This window comes from Ranitomeya imitator, chromosome 4 (assembly GCF_032444005.1).
Source record: "Ranitomeya imitator isolate aRanImi1 chromosome 4, aRanImi1.pri, whole genome shotgun sequence".
Lineage (NCBI taxonomy): Eukaryota > Metazoa > Chordata > Amphibia > Anura > Dendrobatidae > Ranitomeya > Ranitomeya imitator.
This window is the reverse complement of record NC_091285.1, coordinates 302563423-302589921: the sequence shown is the minus strand read 5'-3', so window position 1 is coordinate 302589921 and position 26499 is coordinate 302563423. Positions and strand designations below refer to the sequence as shown.

General features: G+C 42.2%; 1 protein-coding gene across 1 annotated transcript in view; it reads right to left on the bottom strand.

Annotated features, from left to right (window-relative positions):
- LOC138674084 (uncharacterized) overlaps nt 1-26499 on the bottom strand; it is a 223925-nt gene that overhangs the window by 135043 nt on the left and 62383 nt on the right. Inside the window, exons 6-7 of the mRNA XM_069762030.1 lie at nt 20453-20641; nt 4543-4625 (exon numbers count right to left, since the gene is read on the bottom strand). Coding sequence (XP_069618131.1) covers nt 4543-4625; nt 20453-20641 — 272 coding nt within the window. The remainder of the gene's footprint in view (nt 1-4542; nt 4626-20452; nt 20642-26499) is intronic.

Sequence of the window (26499 nt, the reverse complement as noted above, 5' to 3'; positions counted from 1 at the left end):
GAGGGTCTTCAGTGAGTGGATTGAGAGTAGAATAAATTAATACAACAACCTTTGTGATTTTTTCATTAAATTAATTTTTAATAATGTGTGTGTGTGTTTTTTAACCCTTTCCTAGTATTGGATTAATAATGGATAGGTATCATAATTGACGCCTCTCCATTATTAATTTGGCTTAATGTCACCTTACAATAGCAAGGTGGCATTAACCCTTCATTACCCCATATCCCACCGCTACACGGGAATGGGAAGAGAGTGGCCAAGTGCCAGAATAGGCGCATCTTCCAGATGTGCCTTTTCTGGGGTGGCTGGGGGCAGATGTTTTTAGCCGGGGGGGGGGGCAATAACCGTGGACCCTCTCCAGGCTATTAATATCTGCCCTCAGTCACTGGCTTTACTACTCTGGCGGAGAAAATTGCGCGGGAGCCCACGCCAATTTTTTCCGCCATTTAACCCTTTAATTTACTAGCTAGAACGGCCAAATTTTGCATATACACACTACTAACATTAGTAGTGTGGAATATGCAAAAAATAATGGGGATATGAGATGGTTTACTGTATGTAAACCAGGTCTCATATCATGTCAGGTTTAGGAAGGAGAAAGCAAAAGCCGGTAATTGAATTACCGGCTTTCTGCTATATCGCGCTGGATGAAATATTAATATATATACATATATGTGTCTACTGACATATATATATATATATATAAACAGTATATATGTTTTTTTTTTTTTTACACATGGATCCCTTGTATAGCCGTATGTCGGTTTTGCAAGCCTGCGATAAAAACACGCAGTACGGATGACATACGGATTACATACGGAGGATGCCATGCGCAAAAAACGCTGAAACACCCTGCCTTCGGAGAAGCTACGGACGACTATTTTCGGGACTTTTCAGCGTATTACGGCCGTAATATACGGACTGTATTTTCATACGCTGTGTGTGACGCCGGCCTAACAGGAGACAAGCATCCAACATCAGTGCCCAGGAGAGAAAGGCCATACTGTCTTTGAAAACCAACAAAGAAATCATCATTAAACCTGCTGACAAAGGAGGTGCAATAGTCATGATAAACACATCAAACTATATGAAGGAAGCAAACAGGCAACTTATGTACACATGCTACTACAAAAAAATTGGAGTCAGATCCTACTCGGGACCATTACAAGGAACAAAACAAGTTAGTAACTTGTCTGCCTGATGAATCCACAAGAGCCGATGACCTGATACCAGAAAGTCCAAGAATAGGGACATTCTACATGCTTCCCAAAATCCACAAATCTGGAAATCCAGGAAGACCAATTATCTCATGTGTGGGCACCCTTACTGAGCAGGCATCTGGATGGCTAGAGGCTATTCTTAAACCACTGGTAAAGGATACAGCCAGCTACATTCAGGACACAACTGACCTATTGAATAAATTATCAGCAATAGGTCCTCTACCATAAGGAACCATCCTGGCCACCATTGATGTGGAATATTTGTACTCTAATATCCCACAACAGGATGGATTAAATGCCTGCAAATTTTTCATGGAAAACACAGTGACTGATGCTGATTCTGTGGTGGAACTTATAAAATTCATCCTCACCTGCAATTACTTTGAATTTGACAACAAGATACAGTACAAACCAAAAGTTTGGACACACCTTCTCATTAAAAGATTTTCATGTATTTTCATGACTATGAAAATTGTACTTTCACACTGAAGGCATCAAAACTATGTATTAACACATGTGGAGAACACATTTATAGAACCTAGAATATAAGACATATTTTCAGTTGTTTCACACTTTTTTGTTAAGTATATAATTCCACATGTGTAAATTCGTTTTTTTGATGCTTTCAGTGTGAATGTACAATTTCATAGTTATGAAAATACAGAAAAATCTTTAAATGAGAAGGTGTGTCCAAACTTTTGGTCTGTACTGTATATATACAGGAGACTGGCACAGCAATGGGAAGTAAAATGGCTCAAATCTTTTCATGGCCAAGCTTGAAAGCGACTTTTTGTCCTCATGTCCCATCAGGTCTCTGGCCTACTACCGCTACATTGATGATATTTTAATTATCTGGACGGAGTCTGAGCCACAGCTAAAGACGTTCCATGAACAGTTTAATCAATTTCATCCCACCATCAACTTGACACTCAACTACTCCTGTACTGAAATTAACTTTTTGGACACCATCATTAAGCTGCAGAACAATAAAATAGAGACATCTCTGTATCAGAAGCCAATCGACTGTCCAACATACCTTAAATGGGACAGTTTCCATCCAAAACACATAAAAAATTGTATTTAAGGGTAATTTCAAATCTCAGAGAGACAGAAGGGTCTGGGAGTATAAGCTTATGACAACCTTTGACACTCTCAGTGCAGGAATGAAAGTGTGACATGGATTTATGTATTTTTACACCAATTAAGGAATTTGCTCCTCAGACCTTGTGGGTGCATCACAACACAGAACCAGACCTCAATCAGAGGACAATAAAACATTCACACTGCTTGTCTATGAACTGTTCCAATATTTATAATGGTAATAATGGTAGTTCTTCTTCATGTCACCTGTCTTATCTATGACATTATTTCTGTGCTGTGTTGTGTATAAATATGTGATTCTTCAGAATTTGTATTAGTCTTTGCCTGATGAAGAGACCTGAATAGTCTTGAAAGCTTGCAGTTTGTTACCATCCTTTCAGTTAGCCATTAAAAGGTATCAACCAATGAGGACTCTCTATTGTAAAAAAAATTTCAGAAGAATTCAAGCAGTGTTGAAAGTCAAAGCTGGATGTACAAAATATTGATCAAATAAAAATTAAAATTTAGATTTTTATAGCAAAACAGTAACAATGCAGTAAAATGACAAGAATCTGCATATCTAATCATATGCTAAATAGTTGCAAGTCAAATTTATGTCTGAGATAGCCAACACAATTGCCTATAAAATGATGGTAGTCTCACGTTTGAAGCTGGAGTGGATGGTGAGATATGGAGACTGAAAGTAAAAAGTGCACAACATTGTTACGCTTTTGCTCATCAGTGTATGTTTACTTCTTTTTCATATATTTTTTCACTATTGGAGCTGATGAAACAAAAGTCAAATCCACTCCACAAAGCTTCAAAGCTAGTGTAACACCTGTTCTTTATAATTTAAATATTGAAGGCAGAAATTATTTTTATTATATACCATAATGGGGAATGATGCTTTGATCATCGAATTGTAACGTCTCACCTCACTTAAAGGGACTCAATTTGAACAGCAATTCTGTGCTGACAAAGTCCTGCAGCTTGGTGCTTCATGGCATGGCCAATCATATAAATACACCTTCCAAGCTACTTGTTTCCCTTAATCTCCCCCCCCTTTTTTGATTGACAGCTCTGGCTTCATAGATCCTGAGAAGGGAGGAGATAGATGGAAACTAAGCAGATGGGAAGGTGTATTTAAAGCATTGGCCATGCCATGATGCACCGAGCGCCTGTACTTGGTTTGAATAGTCATTCTGTGCTGACAGAGTCCCTTTAAGACATCTATAATAACAATAACTACTCCAATAGGTCTCAGGAAATGCTTTGGTTTTCACCCTCTCAACCCTGTTTGCTTTGAAGGTCCCTGGATTGTGTCCACAGAGAAGCCGCTGGAGCAATTTGCAGTAGACTAGTTGTATAGCCATGTCAGGACCTGAGTCTCCAGGACAAGGTGTATAATTAGCAGGGAGGGACACATTAATGTGGATAGCGTAGATCAGAACAAGGTGAAGGACTTTGGTGGCAGAATCATTAGACAAGCAAAAGTTTATTTATTATGCTTTACTTATATAGTTCCATCATATTCTTCCTTTACACGCATTATCATTGCTGTCCCCATTTGGGCACACAATCTAAACTCCCTATCAGTATGTCTTTGGAAGGTAGGAGAAAACTGGAGAAAACCCACGCAAAAACGGGAAGAATATACAAACTCCTTGCAGATGTTGTCTTTGGTGGAATTTTTACCCAGGACTTCAGCGCTACAAAGCAACACTGCAAACCACTGAGCCACCGTGTTGCTAAATCAGTCCAGGGTCAACCACAAATAGCAATCTGAGGATCAGAAAGAAGGGGTAATGGATACAAGCAGGGTCAGGTCAGGAAATTGATATTGAGGACCAAAGTCATTAGGAAAACATAAAAATGCTAGGGACTAAGTGAAGAGGTGAGATTTTAATAGGACACAAAGCACATTGATTGGTCTACGAATTCTGTTTGCAGTTGGTTTGCTGACTGGCCCTTGCCAGTGCCACCAAGATAGAGCGGTGGCACCTGACAATGGAGTCAGATGGCACATGAGTGGAGCTACAGTATGTGAGCATGTCACAAAAGAGAACCCGCAGAAGCGCTGGAATAGGCGCAAAACGGCCGTTGTCCTCTCTTTCATTTTCCCACTCCCCCTGCATGTAAAAGGATTGTCCCACCACATGGAATAAAGGACATTAACCTTTTTAAGAAGCAATGGTGAGTGCTGTTTCTTTTTTCAATATAAAAGTTAAATTACCGTACTTACTTATTGTAGAATGCAGGAATTTCAGAGCTGTTGAAGTCCTTTACACCTAAAAATTGGATTGAGGAGTGGTTGATTTCAAGAGCCTGTAATAACAATTAAAAATATGGTACTTAATTGTTCCACATACATAACTTACCTGCTTAGACTTTCTTCAGAATTCTACTTGATAGCATTATGGTAATTACAATGAATTTAACATTATAAAATATGGTGGCAAAAATCTAAGTATAGTTATAAAACAAAAAATTGTTACCCCTGCCCTCAACTTCACCACATTATAAAACAAATCCAACTATCGTTCACCAATGTACACTGGCAGCCATTTGTCTTGATAGTTTCAAAGGGTGGTATAGGAGAAAATCACTATGTGCCAATAATGCTTTCATGACATACCAGGTGGTACTTCTGGATTTCCATTGCAACATGTTATATGCTGGTAGCAATATCGACTGCTGAGTAACATCATAATCAAATTCTAGCCACTGCTGTAGAAAGCTAAATTATTCATAAGGCGATTAAATGACTCTTTAGAATAATTAGATCCATAAACAATCTTTAACTTCGTTTTATCTTGGTTTAACTTTGGTTTAACTTTGCTAAAATTTTGAAAATTTCAAAATTTTCAAGCTTTCAATTTTTATATCCTTAAACCAGAGAGTTACACATATATCACACGAAATAGGTAATAAATAACATTTCTCACACATCTCCTTCACATCAACATCATTTTTGAAACATCATTTTTTTGTTAGAAAGATTGAAGGGTTATTAGCAGTTTCTCATTTTTCCATTAAAATTTACAAAACCATTTTTTTAGGGACCACATCACTTTAAAAGTGACATTAATGTGACAGAAAATAAGCAAAAGTGACTCCCTTTTAAAAACTGCACCTCTCAAAGTGCTCAAAACCACAATCAAGAAGTTTATTAGCTCTTTAAGCGCTTCACATAAAATATTTCATTTTCACAAGGGTGACAGGAGAAAATGGACCCCAAAATGTTTTGTGCAATTTCTCTTGAGTACGCTGATACCCCATATGTGGTGGAAATCTACTGGGTACACACCATGGCTCAGAAGGGAAGGAGCACCATTTGACTTTTGAAGTGCAAAATTGGTTACAACAGATAGCGAACACTATGCCACATTTGGAGAGCCCCTGAGGTGCCTAAATAGTGGAAACACCCCACAAATGAATCCACTTTGGAAACGAACTCTTCAGGAAGTTTATAGTGAGCACCTGGAACCCACAGGCGCTTAACATAATTTGATAATGTTGAGCCGTGAAAATGAAAAAATAAATTTTTCCCGTGAAATATGTTAATTTAGCCCCAATTTTTAATTTTCACAATGATAGTGTAAGAGTGTGACTGGGTCAGTCAAGCGTTTTCCCTTTAATAAGAAAAAGGTTATTCTGTATAGGTTGTTGTGGAGATATAATGTATATGATAATGAATATAATGCAATATGTATTGTATTGCATGGAATATAGGGATAGTATAAGGAATAGGACATACTGTAAATTAAGCATTAGATACAGATAGGATTGGTTAGTGCAATGGAGGGCACAATAGTTCAGGAAGTTAAATAGGTTTAATATAGAAATGGTTAAGGTTTTAGGAGACTTTCCCCAGTTGGGGGAGGTAGGAGCAGTTGAAAAAGTAAACTTCCTGGTTAGAGCAGGGAGAGTAAGGCATGAGATGGAGTGAGAGCAGTAGTTGGAGGTCTCAGAGCATGAGGAGCACGAGCTGTTCAGCAGCACAAGAAAGAGATCAGTCATAAACTCGGAGCAGACATTCCTGGAATGCCCGAAACCTACGGTCCAACTGAGGCACTGAGAAGCATATCTCAATATCATCCTAGGAGAGGAAGTCGGACGGAGAATCACATAAGGGAGTTGGGACGGGACTCATAGAAACTGCAGAGACGGACAGAGTATCCCAGGGGCTAGATACGGCAGACCGAGAAGAGATAGCTCAGGGTGAGTGAACAGCGGACATCAGAACGTGCTGTGCTATCGACTTTAAAAATGGAAAAGTTTGTGCCCAATACTGCGTGCTTCAATATGAATAAAATGAACAGTTAAGTAAACTTCTTTAATATAAAGCAAATTTCATGTCCTCTAATGTGTGTTCGGCGATTCCTGAAGTTGAAGAACCATATACAGCAGAGGCCTGCGACCAAAACGTGAATGTCATGCACCACACGCATAGCACAAGAAACTCGGAACACCGTTTATTTGTAGGATCCCAGGGTATGGGAACACAGAAGCCTCTCGCCTATAACTACCGCCCTGCACACTTTGCAGTAGCAGAAGAAAATTAACCCCAAAATTTCTTGTGCAATTTCTCCTGAGTATTCAGATACCCAATGTGTGGTTGGAAATTACTGTTTGGGCACACTGCCAAGCTCCGAAAGGAAGGAGCAACGTTTTTGAGAGCAGACTTTGACGGAATGGTCTGTGGGCGCCATGTTGTATTTTGCCAAGATCTTGATATGCCTAAACAGTGAAAAATCCCACAAGTGACCCAATTTTGGAAACTATACCCCTCAAGGAATTTATCTAGAGATGTGGTGAGCACCATGAACCCGCCGGTGCTTCATATAATTTTAAAATGTTAAGCCGTGAAAATAAAAAAAATGAATTTTTTCACACAAATATGAAGCATTAGTCCGAAATGTTTCATTTTCACAAGGGAAAACAGGAAAAAACAAATACATTTTTTGTGCATTTTTTTTCTGTCAATGCCAATACCCCATATTTGGTAAAAAACTACTTTTGAGGCATAGTACAAAGCTCAGAAGGGAAGGAACATCATTTTATTGTTCAGATTTTGCGGTTATGCTTTGAGGATGCCATGTCACATTGGCAGATCCCCTGAGGTGTTAGAACAGCAAAACCCTCCCAAAAGTGACCTCATGTTGCAAACTAAATCCCTCAATGAATTCATCTAACGGTGCAGTGATCATATTGACACCACGGGTGTGTCACAATACATTATACTATTGGTCGGTGAAGAAAAAATGATTACATTATTAGCATAAAAATTAAGTTTTAGCCCCAGATTTTACATTTTCACCCTGGAAAATCAGTAAAAATGGCACCAAAATTTGTCACACAAAGGCAGGGAATAAGTGCTATTTGACCCTTTGTGGACTTCATATAAAGAGTTCCAAAACAGCAGAATCCCCTCTCAGGTGACCCTATTTTGGAAATTACACCCCTCTGGGAATTCACCTCAGGTGTAGTAACAATTTTGATTCCAATGTGTGTTTTCCAGAAACAAACAGCAATAAATGTTGCCGAGTGAAAATTTCAAATCTGCCATTGTAGTGCCCAGTATGTTGTAGTGCCTAGTACATTGTAGTGCACATATTTTGTGCCCAGCTCGTTCTTCTGGAGACATGCACCCGTCAATTACGTGGGCTCTCATCATTACAGTACTGACAATCTGTGGATGCTAAATGTGTTTTAGGCAAACTGTGTCTCAGAAGGGAGGGGGCATTTGGATTTGGAAGGGCAGAATTTACTGAATTTCTTTTGGGGAAGCCATTTTGCTTTTCCAGAGCCTTTGTGCTACCAGTACAAGAAGCCCCCTATATTTCCGCTAACAGCTGACAGTCCTGATTGGCGACTTCTTGATTGTTGATGACATTTGTCCAGAGATTTGCACAGAAACCCGGTGCAATATTTGGTTTAATTTATTTTTAACGCAGCTTCTCACATGGTATAAGTGATTAGAATACTTTATTCTTCAGGTTGGTGCAATTGGAGCATTACCAGACTTCTACTTTTTATGGCTTCTATCAAACACAAAAGGACACCTTTTTTTGTAAAAACAAGTTTTTGCATTGCCACATTTGAGAGATATAATTTCTGTAGTCATGTGAGGGCTTGTTTTTTGTGGAATAAGTTACAGTTATCATTAGTATAATTTTTGGGCACATAACATTTTTTGATCGCTTTCTATTCCGATTTGTGCTAGGCAGAATGAACAAAAACCAGCAATTCAGGTATTTTTTTTGTTTTTACTTTTTATGCTGCTCACTGTGAGGTACTGTAAAAGTGGTAAGAGAGTTTTATTCTTTGGGTCAATATGATTACAACGATACCACATTAATGTCTAGTTTTTGTGTTTTGCCGCTTGTGCACAATATAAACTATATTATCGGATCGGATCATTCTGGACGCAGCAATACCAAATATGTGTACTTTATTTATTTAGTTTTGTTTTTACATTAATATATGTATTTATTAGTGCAACATTTTTTTCCCTTTTTTTTGTTATTTATTTTGTGATTTAAAAAAAAGAAAAATATTTGTAAGACTTTTTATTGACAGCATTAGAGGGGTTAAACTACTGTGATATGCGCTAGCACCGATCGTGGGCTTTCTTCAGGGTGTCAGCTATAATATATAGCTGACACCCACCAATGATTGCCCAGGCTCTGTAAGTGAACCAACGCAATAGTTTCTCCGTATATGTATGACATCTCCAACGGCGCCATGCATTTACATGGATGTTGTTAAGCAGTTAAGTAGGGGAACATTGGCATATTTTACAGCAAACTTGAGACCCTTGACATAATTTATTTATTGGGTCACTGTTATGAAAGGCAATTCAGTACCACAATGGACATAGCGGTCAGAGCACATACAGTGATCTGACAATAACCCAAAATCATAGAACGAGCTCTGAGACGTGGGAACTCTGCAGACCGCAATCCCTAATCCTCTCCAAACAACACTAGAGGCAGCCGTGGATTGCGCCTAACTCTGCCTATGCAACTCGGCACAGCCTGAGAAACTAACTAGCCTGAAGATAGAAAATAAGCCTACCTTGCCTCAGAGAAATACCCCAAAGGAAAAGGCAGCCCCCCACATATAATGACTGTGAGTAAGATGAAAAAACAAACGTAGGGATGAAATGGATTCAGCAAAGTGAGGCCCGACTTTCTTAACAGAGCGAGGATAGGAAAGATAACTTTGCGGTCTACACAAAACCCTAAAGGAAACCACGCAAAGGGGGCAAAAAGACCCTCCGTACCGAACTAACGGCACGGAGGTACACCCTTTGCGTCCCAGAGCTTCCAGCAAAACAATTAGACAAGCTGGACAGAAAAAATAGCAAACAAATAGCAAGAAGAACTTAGCTATGCAGAGCAGCAGGCCACAGGAATGATCCAGGGAAAAACAAGTCCAACACTGGAACATTGACAGGAAGCCAGGATCAAAGCATTAGGTGGAGTTAAGTAGAGCAGTACCTAACGACCTCACCACATAACCTGAGGTAGGAAACTCAGAAGCCGCAATACCACTTTCCTCCACCAACAGAAGCTCACAGAGAGAATCAGCCGAAGTACCACTTGTGACCACAGGAGGGAGCTCTGCCACAGAATTCACAACAGGTCACTATCTGTCTGAACAGGCTGCACCTATGGGATGTCTATGCTTTCTTGACATCACAAGCGTAAAATCCTATGTCAAATCTGAATCAAAATCATCATACAAATGTGTGAGTAATGATGAAGAATTTTTATGTGGATTTGCTGCAGATTAACTTACACTGTGTGCAGAATAATTAGGCAAGCTGTATTTTAGAGGATTATTTTTATTATTGATCAACAACTATGTTCTCAATCAACCCAAAAGACTCATAAATATCAAAGCTTAATATTTTTGGAATTTGGAGTGAGTTTTTTTAGATTTGGCTATCTTAGGAGGATATCGGTTTGTGCAGGTAACTATTACTGTGCAGAATTATTAGGCAACTAAATAAAAACCAAATATATTCCCATCTCACTTGTTTATTTTCACCAGGTAAGCCAATATAACTGCACAAAATGTAGAAATAAACATTTCTGACATGCAAAAATAAAACCCTGAAAAATTAGTGACCAATATAGCCACCTTTCTTTATGAGGACACTCAACAGCCTTCCATCCATAGATTCTGTCAGTTGCTTGATCTGTTTACAATTAACATTGCGTGCAGCAGCCACCACAGCCTCCCACTGTTCCGAGAGGTGTACTGTTTTCCCTCCCTGTACATCTCACATTTTATGAGGGACCACAGGTTCTCTATGAGGTTCAGATCAAGTGAACAAGGGGGCCATGTCATTATTTTTTCTTCTTTGAGACCTTTACTGGCCAGCCACACTGTGGAGTAGTTGGAGGCATGTGATTGAGCATTGTCCTGCATGAAAATCATGTTTTTATTGAATGATACCGACTTCTTCCTGTACCACTGCTTTAAGAAGTTGTCTTCCAGAAACTGGCAGAAGGTCTGGGAGTTGAGCTTCACTACATCTTCAACCCGAAAAAGTCCCACAAGTTCATCTTTTATGATACCAGCCCATACCAGTACCCCACCTCCACCTTGCTGGCGTCTGAGTCGGAGTGGAGCTCTCTGCCCTTTACTGATCCAGCCTCTGGCCCATCCATCTGGCCCATCAAGAGTCACTCTCATTTCATCAGTCCATAAAACATTTGAAAAGTCAGTCTTAAGATATTTCTTGGCCCAGTCTTGACGTTTTGTCTTATGTTTCTTGTTCAAAGGTGATCGTTTTTCAGCCTTCCTTACCTTGGCCATGTCCCTGAGTATTGCACACCTTGTGCTTTTTGTTACTCCAGTAACATTGCAGTTCTGAAATATGGCAAAACTGGTGGCAAAAGGCATCTTGGCTGCTTCACGCTTGATTTTCTTCAATTCATGGGCAGTTATGTTGCGCCTTTTTTGCCCAACACGCTTCTTGCGACCCTGTTGGCTATTTGCCATGAAACGCTTGATTGTTCGGTGATCACACTTCAAACGTTTGGCAATTTCAAGACTGCTGCATCCCTCTGAAAGATATCTCTCAATTTTGGACTTTTCAGAGCCCGTCAAATCTCTCTTCTGACCCATTTTGCCAATGGAAAGGAAGTTGCCTAATAATTAAGCACACCTTATATAGGATTTTGATGTCATTAGAAAACACCCCTCCTCATTACAGAGATGCACATCACCTGATTTACTTGACTGGTAGTTGGCTTTCAAGCCTGAACAGCTTGGAGTAGGACAACATGTATAAAAAAGTATCATGTGATCAAAATACAACTTGCCTAATAATTCTGCACACAGTGTAGTAATGAGTCATGAAACTGACAGGGTTACACAAGATGCAAAACTAACTACGTGTAAGGCTGGTTTCACATTTGCGTGTCTGTGCACAGTGTTTGAGCCGCATAGATCCTCATGCATCTTGCGTACCTATCTTTAACATGGTGTACACAGGGACATGCGTTTGCATCAGTTTGCATGCGGATGCGTACGTATGCGTCGTTTCACGGTGTGCTGCAAGATCTGGCGAAACTAACACGTTGCATTTTTTGAGGTATCAATTATGCGCAGTCATCCACATGCCGATGATTGTGGATGGAGTGCAATCAAACAACGCATTACTGTCTATGGAAACGCATTGGTATGCAAGGATATCGAACGTATGCGCATAAACAACGCAAACGCATTCAAAAACGCATACAAACGCAGCGTTTTTTGCTATCATGTGTAAGATGAGGCAGATAAAAAACGCTGTGTAAAGATGCGTTTGCATGCGTTTTCACATGTGTTTGCGCATGCAGATGATACGCTGCGCACAGAAACGCTAATGTGAACCTAGCCTTAGTCAACATAAATTGTAATTTAGAATCTATGTAGATTTTCTTTTCTTAATCCAGCCTCTAAAAATGTCACTTCATAAGAGCTTAATGTGACATTATCTGAAAAAATGAAGCCCTGGATAATATTGCCAAAGAAAATGTTTTTGTATATCTTCTGCTAGGACTCACTATCATTTTGGTTGAAGAAGAATAGAAGCGCAACAGAGGTCTATCAGGTGCCATATGCCTAAGGTTAGGTTCTTACAATGAATTTTTAGTGAGTTTTTGACAGTGTGTTTCGCTGCTTACAAAAAGCCGTGTCTTAGAGTATCTTTCCACGGTCAGGACGGGCTCAGTATTTGCTTCAGGATTTGACACAGGTAAAATCTGCACCAAATCAGCATCTGAGGTCACTGACAGGTCACCTGCGTTTTTTTATGCATTTTTAATGCGTTTTTTATGCGTTTTTTTCAAGCGGATTTGTGTGTTTTTGTAAGATTTATATATATATATATATATATATATATATATATATATAAAAGAGTTGTGATGTCATTTCTTGTCCAAACTCTTCTTTTACATACTCCATTGAAGAATAATGTTTACACAGATAGATAGATAGATACATCTATAGAAAGATAATAGATAGATGATAGATGACAGATAGAAAATAGATAGCTAGATATAGCTATAGATAGACAGATAATGTATAGACAATACGCCGGAAGGCGCGGACTACAGGGAGCAGGGGGTCGGGAGCAGGGGGACACCGTGCACATATTTGCACCCTGATTATGCTGTGGCACTTCATGCCACAGCAATTTGTTACTTACGCCATTCCTTTCCGCCCATTTTCTTCGTCCTCCTGCTGCTGGAATCGGCGCCTGCGCAGTCCACGCTTTCCGGCGCCATTTTCTTGAAGACACACTGCAGGTGTGAAGAAAATGGGCGGAAAGGAATGGCGTAAGTAACAAATTGCTGTGGCATGAAGCTGTGGCACTTCATGCTACAGCAATTTGTTACTTATGCCACCTGATTCCTTTCGGCCGCTATTTTCTTGGTCCTGCTGCCAGAATCGGCACCTGCGCAGTCCGCGCTTTCCGGCGCCATTTTCTTGAAGACTGCAGTGTGTCTTCAAGAAAATGGCGCTGGAAAACGCGGACTGCGCAGGCGCCGATTCCGCCAGCAGGAGGACCAAGAAAATGGCGGCGGAAAGGAATCAGGTGGCGCAAGTAACAAATTGCTATGGCATGAGGCTGTGGCACGTCATGCCACAGCTATTTGTTACTTACGCCACCTGATACGGGGCATATACTACGGAGCATCTTATGGAGCAGCGTATGGGGCATATGGATGGGAGCAGCAAATTAAAGAACGGTGGCGCAAGATGGGAGCAGCACATGACAGAACGGGGGCGCAGGATGGGAGCAGCACATGACAGAATAGGGCAGCACATGACAGAACGGGGGTGCAGGATGGAAGCAGCACATGACAGAACGGGGGCGCATGATGGGAGCAGCAAATGACAGAATGGAGGCGCAGGATGGGAGCAGCACATGACAGAATGGAGGCGCAGGATGGGAGCAGCACATGACAGAATGGGGGTGCAGGATGGGAACAGCACATGACAGAATGGGGGCGCAGGATGGAGCAGCACATGACAGAACGGGGGCGCAGGATGGGTGCAGCACATGACAGGATGGGGGTGCAGGATGGAGCAGCACATGTCAGAATGGGGGCGCAGGATGGGTGCAGCACATGACAGGATGGGGGTGCAGGATGGAGCAGCACATGACAGGATGGGGACGCAGGATGGAGCAGCACATGACAGGATGGAGACCATATACCAATATAAATGCTCGCCACCCGAGCATAGAATGGGTTCAATAGCTAGTCTAATATATAAAGCTGAATGTGTGTGTGTCTGTATGTATGTATGTATGTCCGGGATTGGCATCTGCACCGTCGCAGCTACAGCCTCAAAATTTTGCACAGTCACATGTCTGGACCCGGAGAGCGTCATAGGCTATGTTGGGAGGTGAAATTTTAACCCCGCGCGCTCCAATTCACCAAACAATTTTGTCCCTATCTACATAATTGGGAAAAGTGTTGGAGGCAAATTGACAGCTGCCAGATGTGAACAAGGGGGACTTAAAGAATGAGAGTATATACCATACAGTTGCTAAGGTGGGGCCCCGACATGGGATACTCACCACACACGGGGATATGAACACACACACAAAATGCGCCACACACTACCATGTGCTACAACACATATACCACCCTCAGCCCACATTTCACCACACATACACTAGCCTCACCACATAAAAGTCAAAACACAAAAGTCACCACTCAAATCTCGACACGCGCAAAATTCGCCACTTGCAAAACTCGCCACATGCAAAACTAGGCTCAAGCAAAACTCGCCACACATGCAAAACTCACCTCCTGGAAAACTCGCCACACGCAAAACTTGCACACGCGAAAAAATTGCCACATGCACAAAAGTTGCAACACATGGAAAAATTGCCTCACACAAAACTTACAAATACTCAAAACGCACCACACATAAAATTCGCCACTTGCAAAACTCGCCATGCACAAAACTTGCTGCACACAACTTGCTGCACTAACCTATCACATGCAACTCGATACACAAAAAGTTGCTACATGCATGTCGCCACACAAAACTCATCTCACAAAAGTCGCTACATGCATGTTGCTACACGCAACTCAACACACAAAACTTGACACATGAAACTCGCCGTAAAACACACACAAGTCTGGTGTTATCCGTCAAAAATAAAAATTTGATTAATAAGCATACAAACTACAAGAGCAACAAGTGTACCATATAGGAAATACGGCAGATGTCAGTCACATGACCTGTCTAGTATGTGTATGTGTGATCTATTATATACTACAAGGGGGGAGGGCTTCCTGTTGGCGGGGGATTTATCAGGCTGACAATAGCAACCAATCACAGTTCAGCTTCTATTTTGCTACAGTTAATTAATCTGAGCTCTAATTGGTTAATATAGGCAACAAAGGACATTCTCAGTATAACAAAGCTTGTGTGAGGTAATAGCATGCCAGTTAGGGTGTGTTGGTGGAAAGGCTGATGTCAGTCACATTACCTCTATGTGAGAGGATATAGAAACTGCCAGTTACAGACAATTTTTATCACAATAATGCCTCATAAGAAAAGGAATTCCATGGCACGAATGTCAGCTGATGCGAAAAGAAAAGCTGCATTACGGGCCAATGAAAAATGTGAAGACCGAGAGACAAGGCTGACACACATGAGAACAGCATCAACAAGACCCTTTTGCAAAAACAATTCTCTACTGTGATGTACCAAAGTACCACAGTTGAAATGCCTCCAGAAAAACACTGGAATAGAGGAAACGGGGGCTTGATATTGAAGGCTATTCAGGGGTGAAAGCAACTGATACTCTTGGTCGCGTCTAATGCAGAGTGTTTCTACCTGCGCATGTTACTTCATGTTGTCAAAGGCCCTACATCATTTTCTATCCTGAAGACCGTCAGAGGCCATGTGTGTGAAACATTCAGGGAAGCTTGCCAAAGAAAAGGACTTCTGGAAAATGATGGACACGGGGACATGACCCTCAGAGAAGCAGCAGCCACACAAACCCCAAAGCGACTAAGACACCTCTTTGCTATTATTCCAACAACCTGTGTAGCATTTCAAATCCTTTTGAGATTTGTACAAAGTACAAAACTGATCTCTGTGAGGACATCCTCATGCAGATTAGAAGGGAAAATCCTCAGCAACTCATTAACTTCACTAAGGAAATGTTCAATGAAACTTTAATGCTCCTTGAAGATCAGTATATAGCAATGTCAAGAAAAGCCTTACAGTTGCTTGGTTTCCTGCTCCAATAAGAAATCCTGAAGGCATCCAAATGTTTAGGGAGATTTTTATAGAAACAAACTACAATATTGATGAACTGACAACATTTGTGTCTCAGAACAAGTCAATATTGGTACCAGATCAAAGGGATGCCTATAACTACATTTTAAGTTTCAGTGAAACCAAGAAAGGTGGGATTGTCTTCCTTGATGCTCCAGGTGGAACAGGAAAGACATTTGTAATCAGCTTGCTCCTGGCAAATTTCAACAAGAAAAGATTGCACTTGCAGTGGCATCTTCTGGAATTGCAGCTACGCTTTTAAAAGGTGGCAGGACAGCACATTCGACATTCAAACTACCACTTAACCTGTCTCATAGTGAAAGCCCTGTGTGTAATATTGCCAAGGAATCAGGACTGGCCATATTGCTTCAAAAATGCAGTGCCATCATTTGGGATGAATGCACCATGCCACACAAAAGGGCTCTGGAAGCAGTGGACAGACTGTTGCAAGACCTGCATCGCAACAAATATATCACAAGGGACTGTATATAGTGTCAGTGTACAGGTAACACACTGACTCACCAGTGACGTCTCTAGCTGAAGTCCTTCATCTTTGCTTTTCTCTTTCATCCAGCACAGACCACCATCACTTCTTCCAGCCAGGAATCGTTTCTGCATATACTAACACAGTTACCTAGAGGACCGCTTCCAGAGCACATTCTCCACTTTTTCTCTTTCTTCTACACTACACATCTGAATACAGAGGTTCACCCCCAATCAATATATAATTGGTTATTATGCAACCTCAAAGATTGTAAGCTTGCGAGCAGGGCCCTCATTCCTTTTGGTATCTGTTGATCTATGTGTTTATTGTTATGCTTAATGTCCTTGTCTGTGCCATTCTCCTCTAAAATGTAGTGTTGCAGAATATGTTGGCGCTATAGAAATACAATTATTAATATTATTATTAACCCACCCTTCCAAATATAAATTATAATCCACCATTGTGCACCCACTAACTATAAATAGCCACTTTACCCATTTAACATATAAATGAATTAGCACCTGTACTCTTTCCCCCAATTCATTACCCGACACTTTATCCTCAACGCCCCCACTATGTACCTCCTGCTCTAACCCTAACCGATTCATTATATTTACATGCCCCTCCAACCCCAATACATTGTCATGTCTTTCTCTCCCACCCTCTATTCATTATCAACTGCTCTACCCCTCATTCAATACATCATTTACTCCCCCACCCTCAAAATTCATTATTTGTTCTCCCCACCCCCTTTCAATTTATCACTTGCTCTCCCCACCCACCACCTTCAATTAAATTGCTGTCCCCCGTTCCTCACACTGAATTCATCATTTGCAGTCCCCCATCCTCTCCCCACTTCATCATTTGCAGTCCCCGTCCTTTCCTCCTTTCCTCCTTTGTAGTCACGCCACTTTAATTTGAAGTCCCCTTACTTCATCCATTGCAGTCCCCTATCACCCTTTCACATCATTTGCAGTGCCCCTTCATCATTTGCAGCCCCCTATCCCCCTCAATTTCATCATGTGCAGTCCCCCCTCAGACACACTTCATCATGTGCAGTCCCCTTCCCCCCACTTCATCATGTGCAGTCCCCCTTACCCACAATTCATCATGTGCAGGCTCCCTTACCCCTCACTTGATGTGCAGTCCCCCTTATCCCCCACATCATCATGTGCAGCACCACTCCACCTACTTCATCATGTGCAGCCCCAATCCCCCCACTTCACCAGGTTCATCCCCACTCTCCATTCTTCTTCATGTGCATCCCCACTCCCCTTCATCATATGCAGTCCCCCTTATCCCCCACTTCATGTGCAGCCTCACTCCCCCTTCATCATGTGCAATCCCCCTTACCCCCACGTCATGATATGCGGCCCCACTCCATCATGTACAGCCCCACTCCCTCTACTTCATCATGTGCAGCCCCACTTACCCCTAATCCATCATGTGAAGTCTCCTTTAACCCCCAAACTCCATCATGTACTGCCTCACTCCCCCTTCATCATGTGCAGCCTCCTTTAACTCCCACTCCATCATGTGCAGTCTCCATTAACCCCCAAGCTCCATCATGTGCAGCCCCTCTCCCATTCATCGTGTGCAGCCCCACTTACCCCCCCACTCCATCATGTGCAGTCTCTTTTAACCCCCAAACTCCATCATGTGCAGCTCCACTCCCCCTTGATCGTGTGCAGCCCCACTTACTCCCCCACTCCATCATGTGCAGTCTCCTTTAACCCCCAATCTCCATCATGTACAGCCTCACTCCCCCTTCATCATGTGCAGCCCCACTTAACCCCCCACGCGATCATGTGCAGTCTCCTTTAACCCCAAAATGCCATCATTTGCAGCCCCACTTACCCCCAACTCCATCATGTGCAGTCCCACTTACCCCCCATTGCATCCTGTGCAGTCTCCTTTAACCCCCAAACTCCATCATGTGAAGCCCCACTTCCCCTTCATCATGTGCAGCCCCACTTACCCCAACTCCATCATGTGAAGTCTCTTTAAACCCACAAACTCCATCATGTGAAGCCCCACTCCCCCTTCATCTTTTGCAGCCCCACTTACCCCCACTCCATCATGTGCAGTCTCCTTTAACCCCCAAACTCCATCATGTACAGCCTCACTCCCCCTTCATCATGTGCAGCCCCACTTAACCCCAACTCCATCACGTGCAGTCTCCTTTAACCCCCAATTTCCATCATGTGCAGCCCCACTTACCCCCACTCCATTATGTGCAGTCCCCTTACCCCCCACTCCATCATATGCAGTCTGCTTTAACCCCCAAATTTCATCATGTGAAGCCCCACTCCCCCTTCATCATGTGCAGCCCCACTTACCCCCACTCCATCATGTGCAGTCTCCTTTTACTCCCTAACTCCATCATGTACAGCTTCACTCCCCCTTCATCATATGCAGCCCCACTTAACCCCCCACTCCATCATGTGCAGTCTCCATTAACCCCCAAACTCCATCATGTGCAGCCCTACTCCCCCTTCATCATGTGCAGCCCCACTTACCTCCCATTCCATCATGTGCAGTCTCCTTTAACCCCCAAACTCCATCATGTGCAACCCCACTCCCCCTTCATTATGTGCAGCCCCACTTACCCCCCACTCCATCATGTGCAGTCCTCCTTACACCCCCACTTCATCACTTGCAGTTACCCTCACCCACTGAATTCATTTTATAAAGAAAACAAAAACGTTTTTCATACTTGCTTCACAGTCGCTACCCTGCAGTACCTCTCTGCTTCCAGCTTCCAAGACATGTTGGAGCATGCGCAATGACGTCATCACACGCAGCCGACACCTCAGCAGGAAGTACAGAGAACATGGAGGGAGCAGGAGCTGCGCAGCTGTCAAGGTGACAGCCATGCACAGCTCCCGGCCCCGGCGCAGATGTGTGCAATGATACTGTAGCTGTATCTGCTGCCGGCCGCGTCACAGTACAGCGGACATGGCAGTGTACAATTTCCATCAGGCGGCAGGCCCTGTACAACTGCTGGGGGAGCGACCCGGGGGCATTGGCCTCTGCCACCCAGCCCAGCCCACCCCTGATCGTATCTATCAATCATATATATCTATCTATCATATCTATTTATTATCTATATATAAATCTATCTATATATTGATCTATCTATCTATCTATCTATCTATCTATCTATCTATCTATTGTATCTATCGATCTATCTATTATCTATCGATATATCTATCTACAAGAGACCCCTGATGTAACTAAACAGTGGAAACCCCCCAATTTTAACTCCAACCCTAACACAACCCTACCCCTGATGCTGATCCCAACAGTAATCCCAACTTCCGCTGGTAGGCAGGGTTACATCAGGGGACAATAAGGTGAATTAGACACATCTATCCCCCTTTCCCTTCCTACTACTGTGTTAGTCAGCTGTAGCTCAACTTATGTTTTGTTGCCTGGTAGACGTTATATATGTTTTGTTGGTTGTTCAATAATTTTCTAATAAAAGTTAATTTGTAATGGCATTAGTGTTTTGGTGAGCACTCTCTAAACTAATCCCGTAAAGTGAAATATTATACATTTTTGCGATTTTTGCACTTAGTTATGTCTTAGAGGATTTGGTGCCATGTATTAAAAACTGAGCATTCTAAAAAGAAATATTATGAAATTGATAAATATAGAATACTGTAGCAACAAAATTCAAATTAAAAGCAAAATCCTTTGAATCCTCAATGGTCATGTATGTAAGCCAATACATACAAGTATTAGTCAGTCAGTTATATTCCTGCAATATTAGTATGCATACTCATTTTTTGGAAACAATGGGGCTATATCCATTTGAAGCGTTTAATCTACTATTGTAATAAACATGAATTACCTGTTCTTGATCCTCATTAAGCAGAAGAAATGCGTTATTTTCTGGTCCAATGTATCTTTTAATGTTTCCTCTTAATATTAATGAACAAACATGTGAAGGGTTAATACGCAGCCCGTAATTTAAATCCTTAATAGCTTCCTCTTCTTTCTGCATTGTGCACCACACCAGAGCTCTGATGCAATAAACATCCTGCAGATGCAAAAATATTAATGTGGTAAACTAGAGGCTCTGTATAATAGGATTCTTCTTGGTATGAATTCCCACTAAAATATTATGACAGCCGTATATTAATCCATATGCTGTTAATATGGCATTCCAAATCCCTATGGACGCTACCTTTCATTCCCCTTTGCACACATATCAAGTGCGAAAAGTTTTTGGGTTTTATGTTTCTATTGCCTTGAAAGCTCAAAGTCTGGTAAACTAACTAGTAGCACAACAGACATCTAAACGCTTCTTTTTTTAATTGCCACCAGTGCTGTGTCTATTCAAAAACTCTTTGCAACCATGTAAAAATATACATTAATATTCGTGTTTATTAAAAATTAACATTTAGTGTCTTCACAACTAAAAGCATGCCAATAATCAAAGACAGGCAATAAAAAGAATATACCAACACAGTATGATCATAAAATAGTCAACAGTTCCCTATAAATTGCCAGTCCTACTGAAATCCAGGGCAAAATGTGTGTAATAGGGTTCAGTCAGTGGTCGCCTGGCAGATCTAAAATGGCTACCATGGACAGGGTTAGCGCAAGCCACTCCGCTTACCAGATCCTGGGGGTTGACCTGGCCTCCTCCCTTCAACCCCTGCACAGGGATTTGGACTTAAAGAGGAGCCTCCAGGTTGGAGCCAAGGAATAAGATGCAGACTGGCAGGAGTTGTAAGGTATATAGGTCAGAACCAAAAGAGCAGGCAAAGTACTAAATTAGAATACGCAAGAATAGTTAATGAAACAAGCCGAGGTCAAAACAGGAAACAATGATACTGCGCTGGAGCTGAACAGACAGAACTAAACCAGAGGAGCACAAAACTATCTGGCATCATCCACTGTCTCTAATATCACCAGTGCTTGAATGAATATGGCGGTACCTGTCAACATAAGCAGACGTTCCTGGAGCAGGTCATGGTGGAAATGTGACACTGTATTCCTTAGGTCCATGAAGAAGATTAGGATTACAATTTTGTTCTCTTAACCTTGTCCTTGCCCTTCACAGTTAAATATAGTACTCACCTTGTTAAGAGTGACCTCAAATTTAAACTTTTCTTATATAGATGTCCTCTATCTGTCCCAATTTAAACTGGCAATTTTTAATAAGCTTCACAAGTGTTTCTTTGTAATGTAATTTAGAAACACATTTTTTTCTTTTTACAATATTTTATCTTTAAATATGAATTCTCTTTAAAAACACCTTTAAATACATTTGTTTTTACTTAAATGTATGCATTTTGAACTAAAATGAAATTGTGTTTCATTAAAAATTCTCAGATAACTCGTTCTGTAGCTGGTGAGGCGCAAGGAAACAAAGAACCTGTAAGGCCATGTGCACACATTGTGGATTTCCTGCGGATCCACAGCATTTTTTTCCGCACAGAAACGCTGCAGATCCGCAAGTGATTTACAGTACAATGTAAGTCAATGGAAAAAAAATGCTGTGCTAATGGTGCAGAAAACTCCGCACTGAAAATGCTGTGGTTTAAAAGAAGGAGCATGTCATTAATTTATGCGGATCTGCAGCGTTTCTGCACCCATTGACTTGCATTGAGTCGGGCACATCCGCAGCAAAACCACAGATCTAAAAAAGATCTGCGGTTTTGCTGTGAGAAACGCTGCAGATCGGGAGGGGGAAGAGTGTGTGGGCGGAGTGTGGGCAGAGACTGTGTGTGGGCGGAGACTGTCTATGTGCAGGGAAGATGTGCGTGTCTGTGTGCGGGTGTTTGTGTGTGTCTGCGGCGATCACGAGGGTCTTCAGGGATCAGGGCTGTTGGGCATCTGTACGGGGCTGCTGGGGGTCTGTGCGTGGCTGTGGGGGGTCTGCGGCGGGCTGTCGGGGGTCTTCGGTGGGCTGTGGGGGGTCTATGCCAGGCTGTCGGGGGTCTGTGCCGGGCTGTGGGGGGGTCTGTGCCGGGCTGTCGGGGGTCTGTGCCGGGCTGTCGGGGGTCTGCAGAGGCCTGTCGGGGGTCTGTGCTGGGCTGTGGGGGGTCCTTGGGGGTGTGTGTGCGTGCAGGCATCGACCAATGGGACTACAAGTCCCATCAGGCTATGCCTGCTACAGTGACAGTGATTGACACACTAGCCAATGATGGGACAGTAGTAGTCCCATCATCCGGCTAATGTATTGAATGTAAAAAAAAAAATACAAAAAAGCACGAACATACAACATACGACAGTACATGCAACATACAACATATGACAGTACATACAACATATGACAGTACATTCAACATATGACAGTACATGCAACATACAACATATGACAGTACATACAACATACAACATATGACAGTACATATAATATACTTGTCACACACTTAGTGGGTTGCGGTGAAAATTTAATAAAGAGAGTACATACAGCAGACGTTTCGGTCAAACATAGACCTTCATCAATGTACTAAAACAACAAAATAATATGTATAACAAAATCAAAATAAAGTATTTACAATATGAGCCCATAGGTGGGTCAAAGGTAGGCGGGTTAAAGGCATGTAGATAGCAGTATATGGTTATAAACAGGAGCATAATATTCATATGAAAGATAACCAAAAATGGTCCAAGCATCATAGTCAGTCCTAGCATGAAGGTAAGGAGTGTGCTCTTAACCGAGTGAAGTCACTGGACGTATTATTACTGTTAGTGAGACCGACGTGCCACAATACAAGTAAATGGACAGTTACCTACCCTCTTACAAATCATACATCGTATTGGGTCACTATAGTAATGGTGGTAAGCAAGCGGAAACCTATAGTGGCATAAAGAAGGAATAATGCAGAAACCCCTATATAATATTGGCCAATATGGAACCTCCGAGTGAGTAGTGAGAAATAAGCGTAACATACCAAACTTGCTGAAGAAGATAGAGAATGAGGCCTGAAGACGGCACTATGGGGTAAAACAATAGCCATGGTACATAAGAAGGCAAAGTGTATGTACGCGGTGGTGTCGCTGTGCGAACAAATAACTTACCCGGTGACGAACTGTATAGGACGCGGTGTCCACTGCTTGTCCAGGAAGTGAGGAGAGCGCTAAGGAACGGCCTTAAAAAGGAAGGCGCGCTAACGACTAACGCGCTCGACAGGAAGCGTCTAACCGGAAGTGACGCAGGGGATAACATTGTGCGTTCCACCTGGAGAAAAGTGGGCGGAGATGTGCGTTCCATTCCGGGGCATGCGCAGAGATAATACCTAACTCCTCGGATAGTGAGTCTATACGCTGACGTTAGCCACAGGATACAAGTGAACATGCCACATTATACAGGTGTGATGGTGTTCCGCTGATTATAGTTCATGTGACAGGTGGGAGAGTGAGAGTGGGGGTGCTGGGAGAGTGAGAGTGGGGGTGCTGATCCTGGCCACAAGACATTAATATAGACATTAATAGGCCGTTCCTTAGCGCTCTCCTCACTTCCTGGACAAGCGGTGGACACCGCGTCCTATACAGTTCGTCACCGGGTAAGTTATTTGTTCGCACAGCGGCACCACCGCGTACATACACTTTGCCTTCTTATGTACCATGGCTATTGTTTTACCCCATAGTGCCATCTTCAGGCCTCATTCTCTATCTTCTTCAGCAAGTTTGGTATGTTACGCTTATTTCTCACTACTCACTCGGAGGTTCCATATTGGCCAATATTATATAGGGGTTTCTGCATTATTCCTTCTTTATGCCACTATAGGTTTCCGCTTGCTTACCACCATTACTATAGTGACCCAATACGATGTATGATTTGTAAGAGGGTAGGTAACTGTCCATTTACTTGTATTGTGGCACGTCGGTCTCACTAACAGTAATAATACGTCCAGTGACTTCACTCGGTTAAGAGCACACTCCTTACCTTCATGCTAGGACTGACTATGATGCTTGGACCATTTTTGGTTATCTTTCATATGAATATTATGCTCCTGTTTATAACCATATACTGCTATCTACATGCCTTTAACCCGCCTACCTTTGACCCACCTATGGGCTCATATTGTAAATACTTTATTTTGATTTTGTTATACATATTATTTTGTTGTTTTAGTACATTGATGAAGGTCTATGTTTGACCGAAACGTCTGCTGTATGTACTCTCTTTATTAAATTTTCACCGCATCCCACTAAGTGTGTGCCAAGTTTATCTTCTACACTATATGGTTTGGGCGCCTACTTGAGCACCACTGACATAAGCTGTGCCTACGGCTATCAATCTACACTGTTACTACCCTTACGTAGAGCACGCTTCCCTGGGTCATGACATCACTCACCTTCTCATACAATGCAGAAGAGACGTCCAGCATCATAGCACAGTCCACGGCATCCACTGATTTCCTTAGAGTTCCCCCTAGAGAGACAAGGGGACGTGACCTGGAAAGGGAATTAAGGCGCTGCACGAACCTTGAACTCCACTGCACTACCCTGACCGAATACCTTAAGGTTCAGAGAATACCTAGGGGTTTGAGGGTCCCCTTACGCCCAACCCTTTTCAGTGACTCACCTGATTTTTGTTCTCGTTTCGAAAAAATTTTAAACAAATGTTCTTTCGATCTTATGACTCTCACGCTAGAGCACCTGCATCTGGGGATCACCCGGAGTAAGGAACAGATTGCTAATATTGAAAATCAACTGACTGCATCCTCCACGGCTGAAGAACTCGCGGAACTCAAAGGTAAAATCAACACAGTCATTGATCAACACCGACGTGATACTGAAGCACGGAAGAGGTCTAAATTCATAAGGGACGCAGAGGATTACGAAAACAAAAGAGTCTATAAATGGCGAGACAGCTTCAACTCGGGAACCTTCTCTTCACGCTCCAACTACAGATCGACTACGGACGTCTCGACTTCAGGATCAGACCAAGAGCGACACGACAGACCACCTCCCACGGGTCGTTTTTTAGGACAAGGGAGGAGCCAAAGAAGAAGAAGACCCGCCGGGGAAAGAGACATTCAGAGAAATACGGACTTCATGCGGATAACCCGGTCCCAGGTACCAATCCCCTTGTAATTAATATATCTTCAAAATCCTTGAGTGTAGCAGAGCATCAGGTATTGCAAAAGGGCCTGTCCTTTTGCCCTAGTTATAGATTTAGTACATTTAACCTGGAGATGGACCTACAGAGGTTTTACCGCCTACTCAGATTAAAGGTACATTTTTCTGAGTCTGATATTACACCCCGACCCTCCGTGATCCCCACGGGTATACTTTTGACATCCAACAGTCTCGGACTCAGAAACAAGAGCCACTATAGACCCCCACTAGGATCTAATGCACTAGAAACATTTATTTCTTTTGTGAACAATTCATTTTATAGACTAAGACAGGATTTTGATAGAGGAAAGTTAAAAGTCCAGCCGAATCTCACTCCCCTTGATCAACAAGCCCTTAATTCCCTGCAGAGTGATAAGGGTATAATTATTAAACCAGCGGACAAAGGGGGTGGGATAGTTGTTATGGATAAGATAAAATACACCCAAGAGGCATACCGCCAATTACATGACACATCCATTTATACCCCCCTGGATAGGGATCCTACGAACACAATCAAAAATTTGATCAAAGACACCCTCATGAAGTACTGTGAGGAGGGTGTTTTGGATCAAAAGACATGTGAATACCTTATCAAACAAAATCCTATCACTCCGGTTTTTTACATCTTACCAAAGATCCATAAAAACTTAAACAATCCACCAGGCAGACCTATTGTCGCCTCGACTGAATCCATTCTATCACCAATCTCTAAATTCTTAGAAAAGATCCTTACACCTCTGATCCAACAGACCCCTTCTTTCCTACTGGATACGGGAAAATTCCTAGAACTCATCCATAACCTCACCATTATTCCAA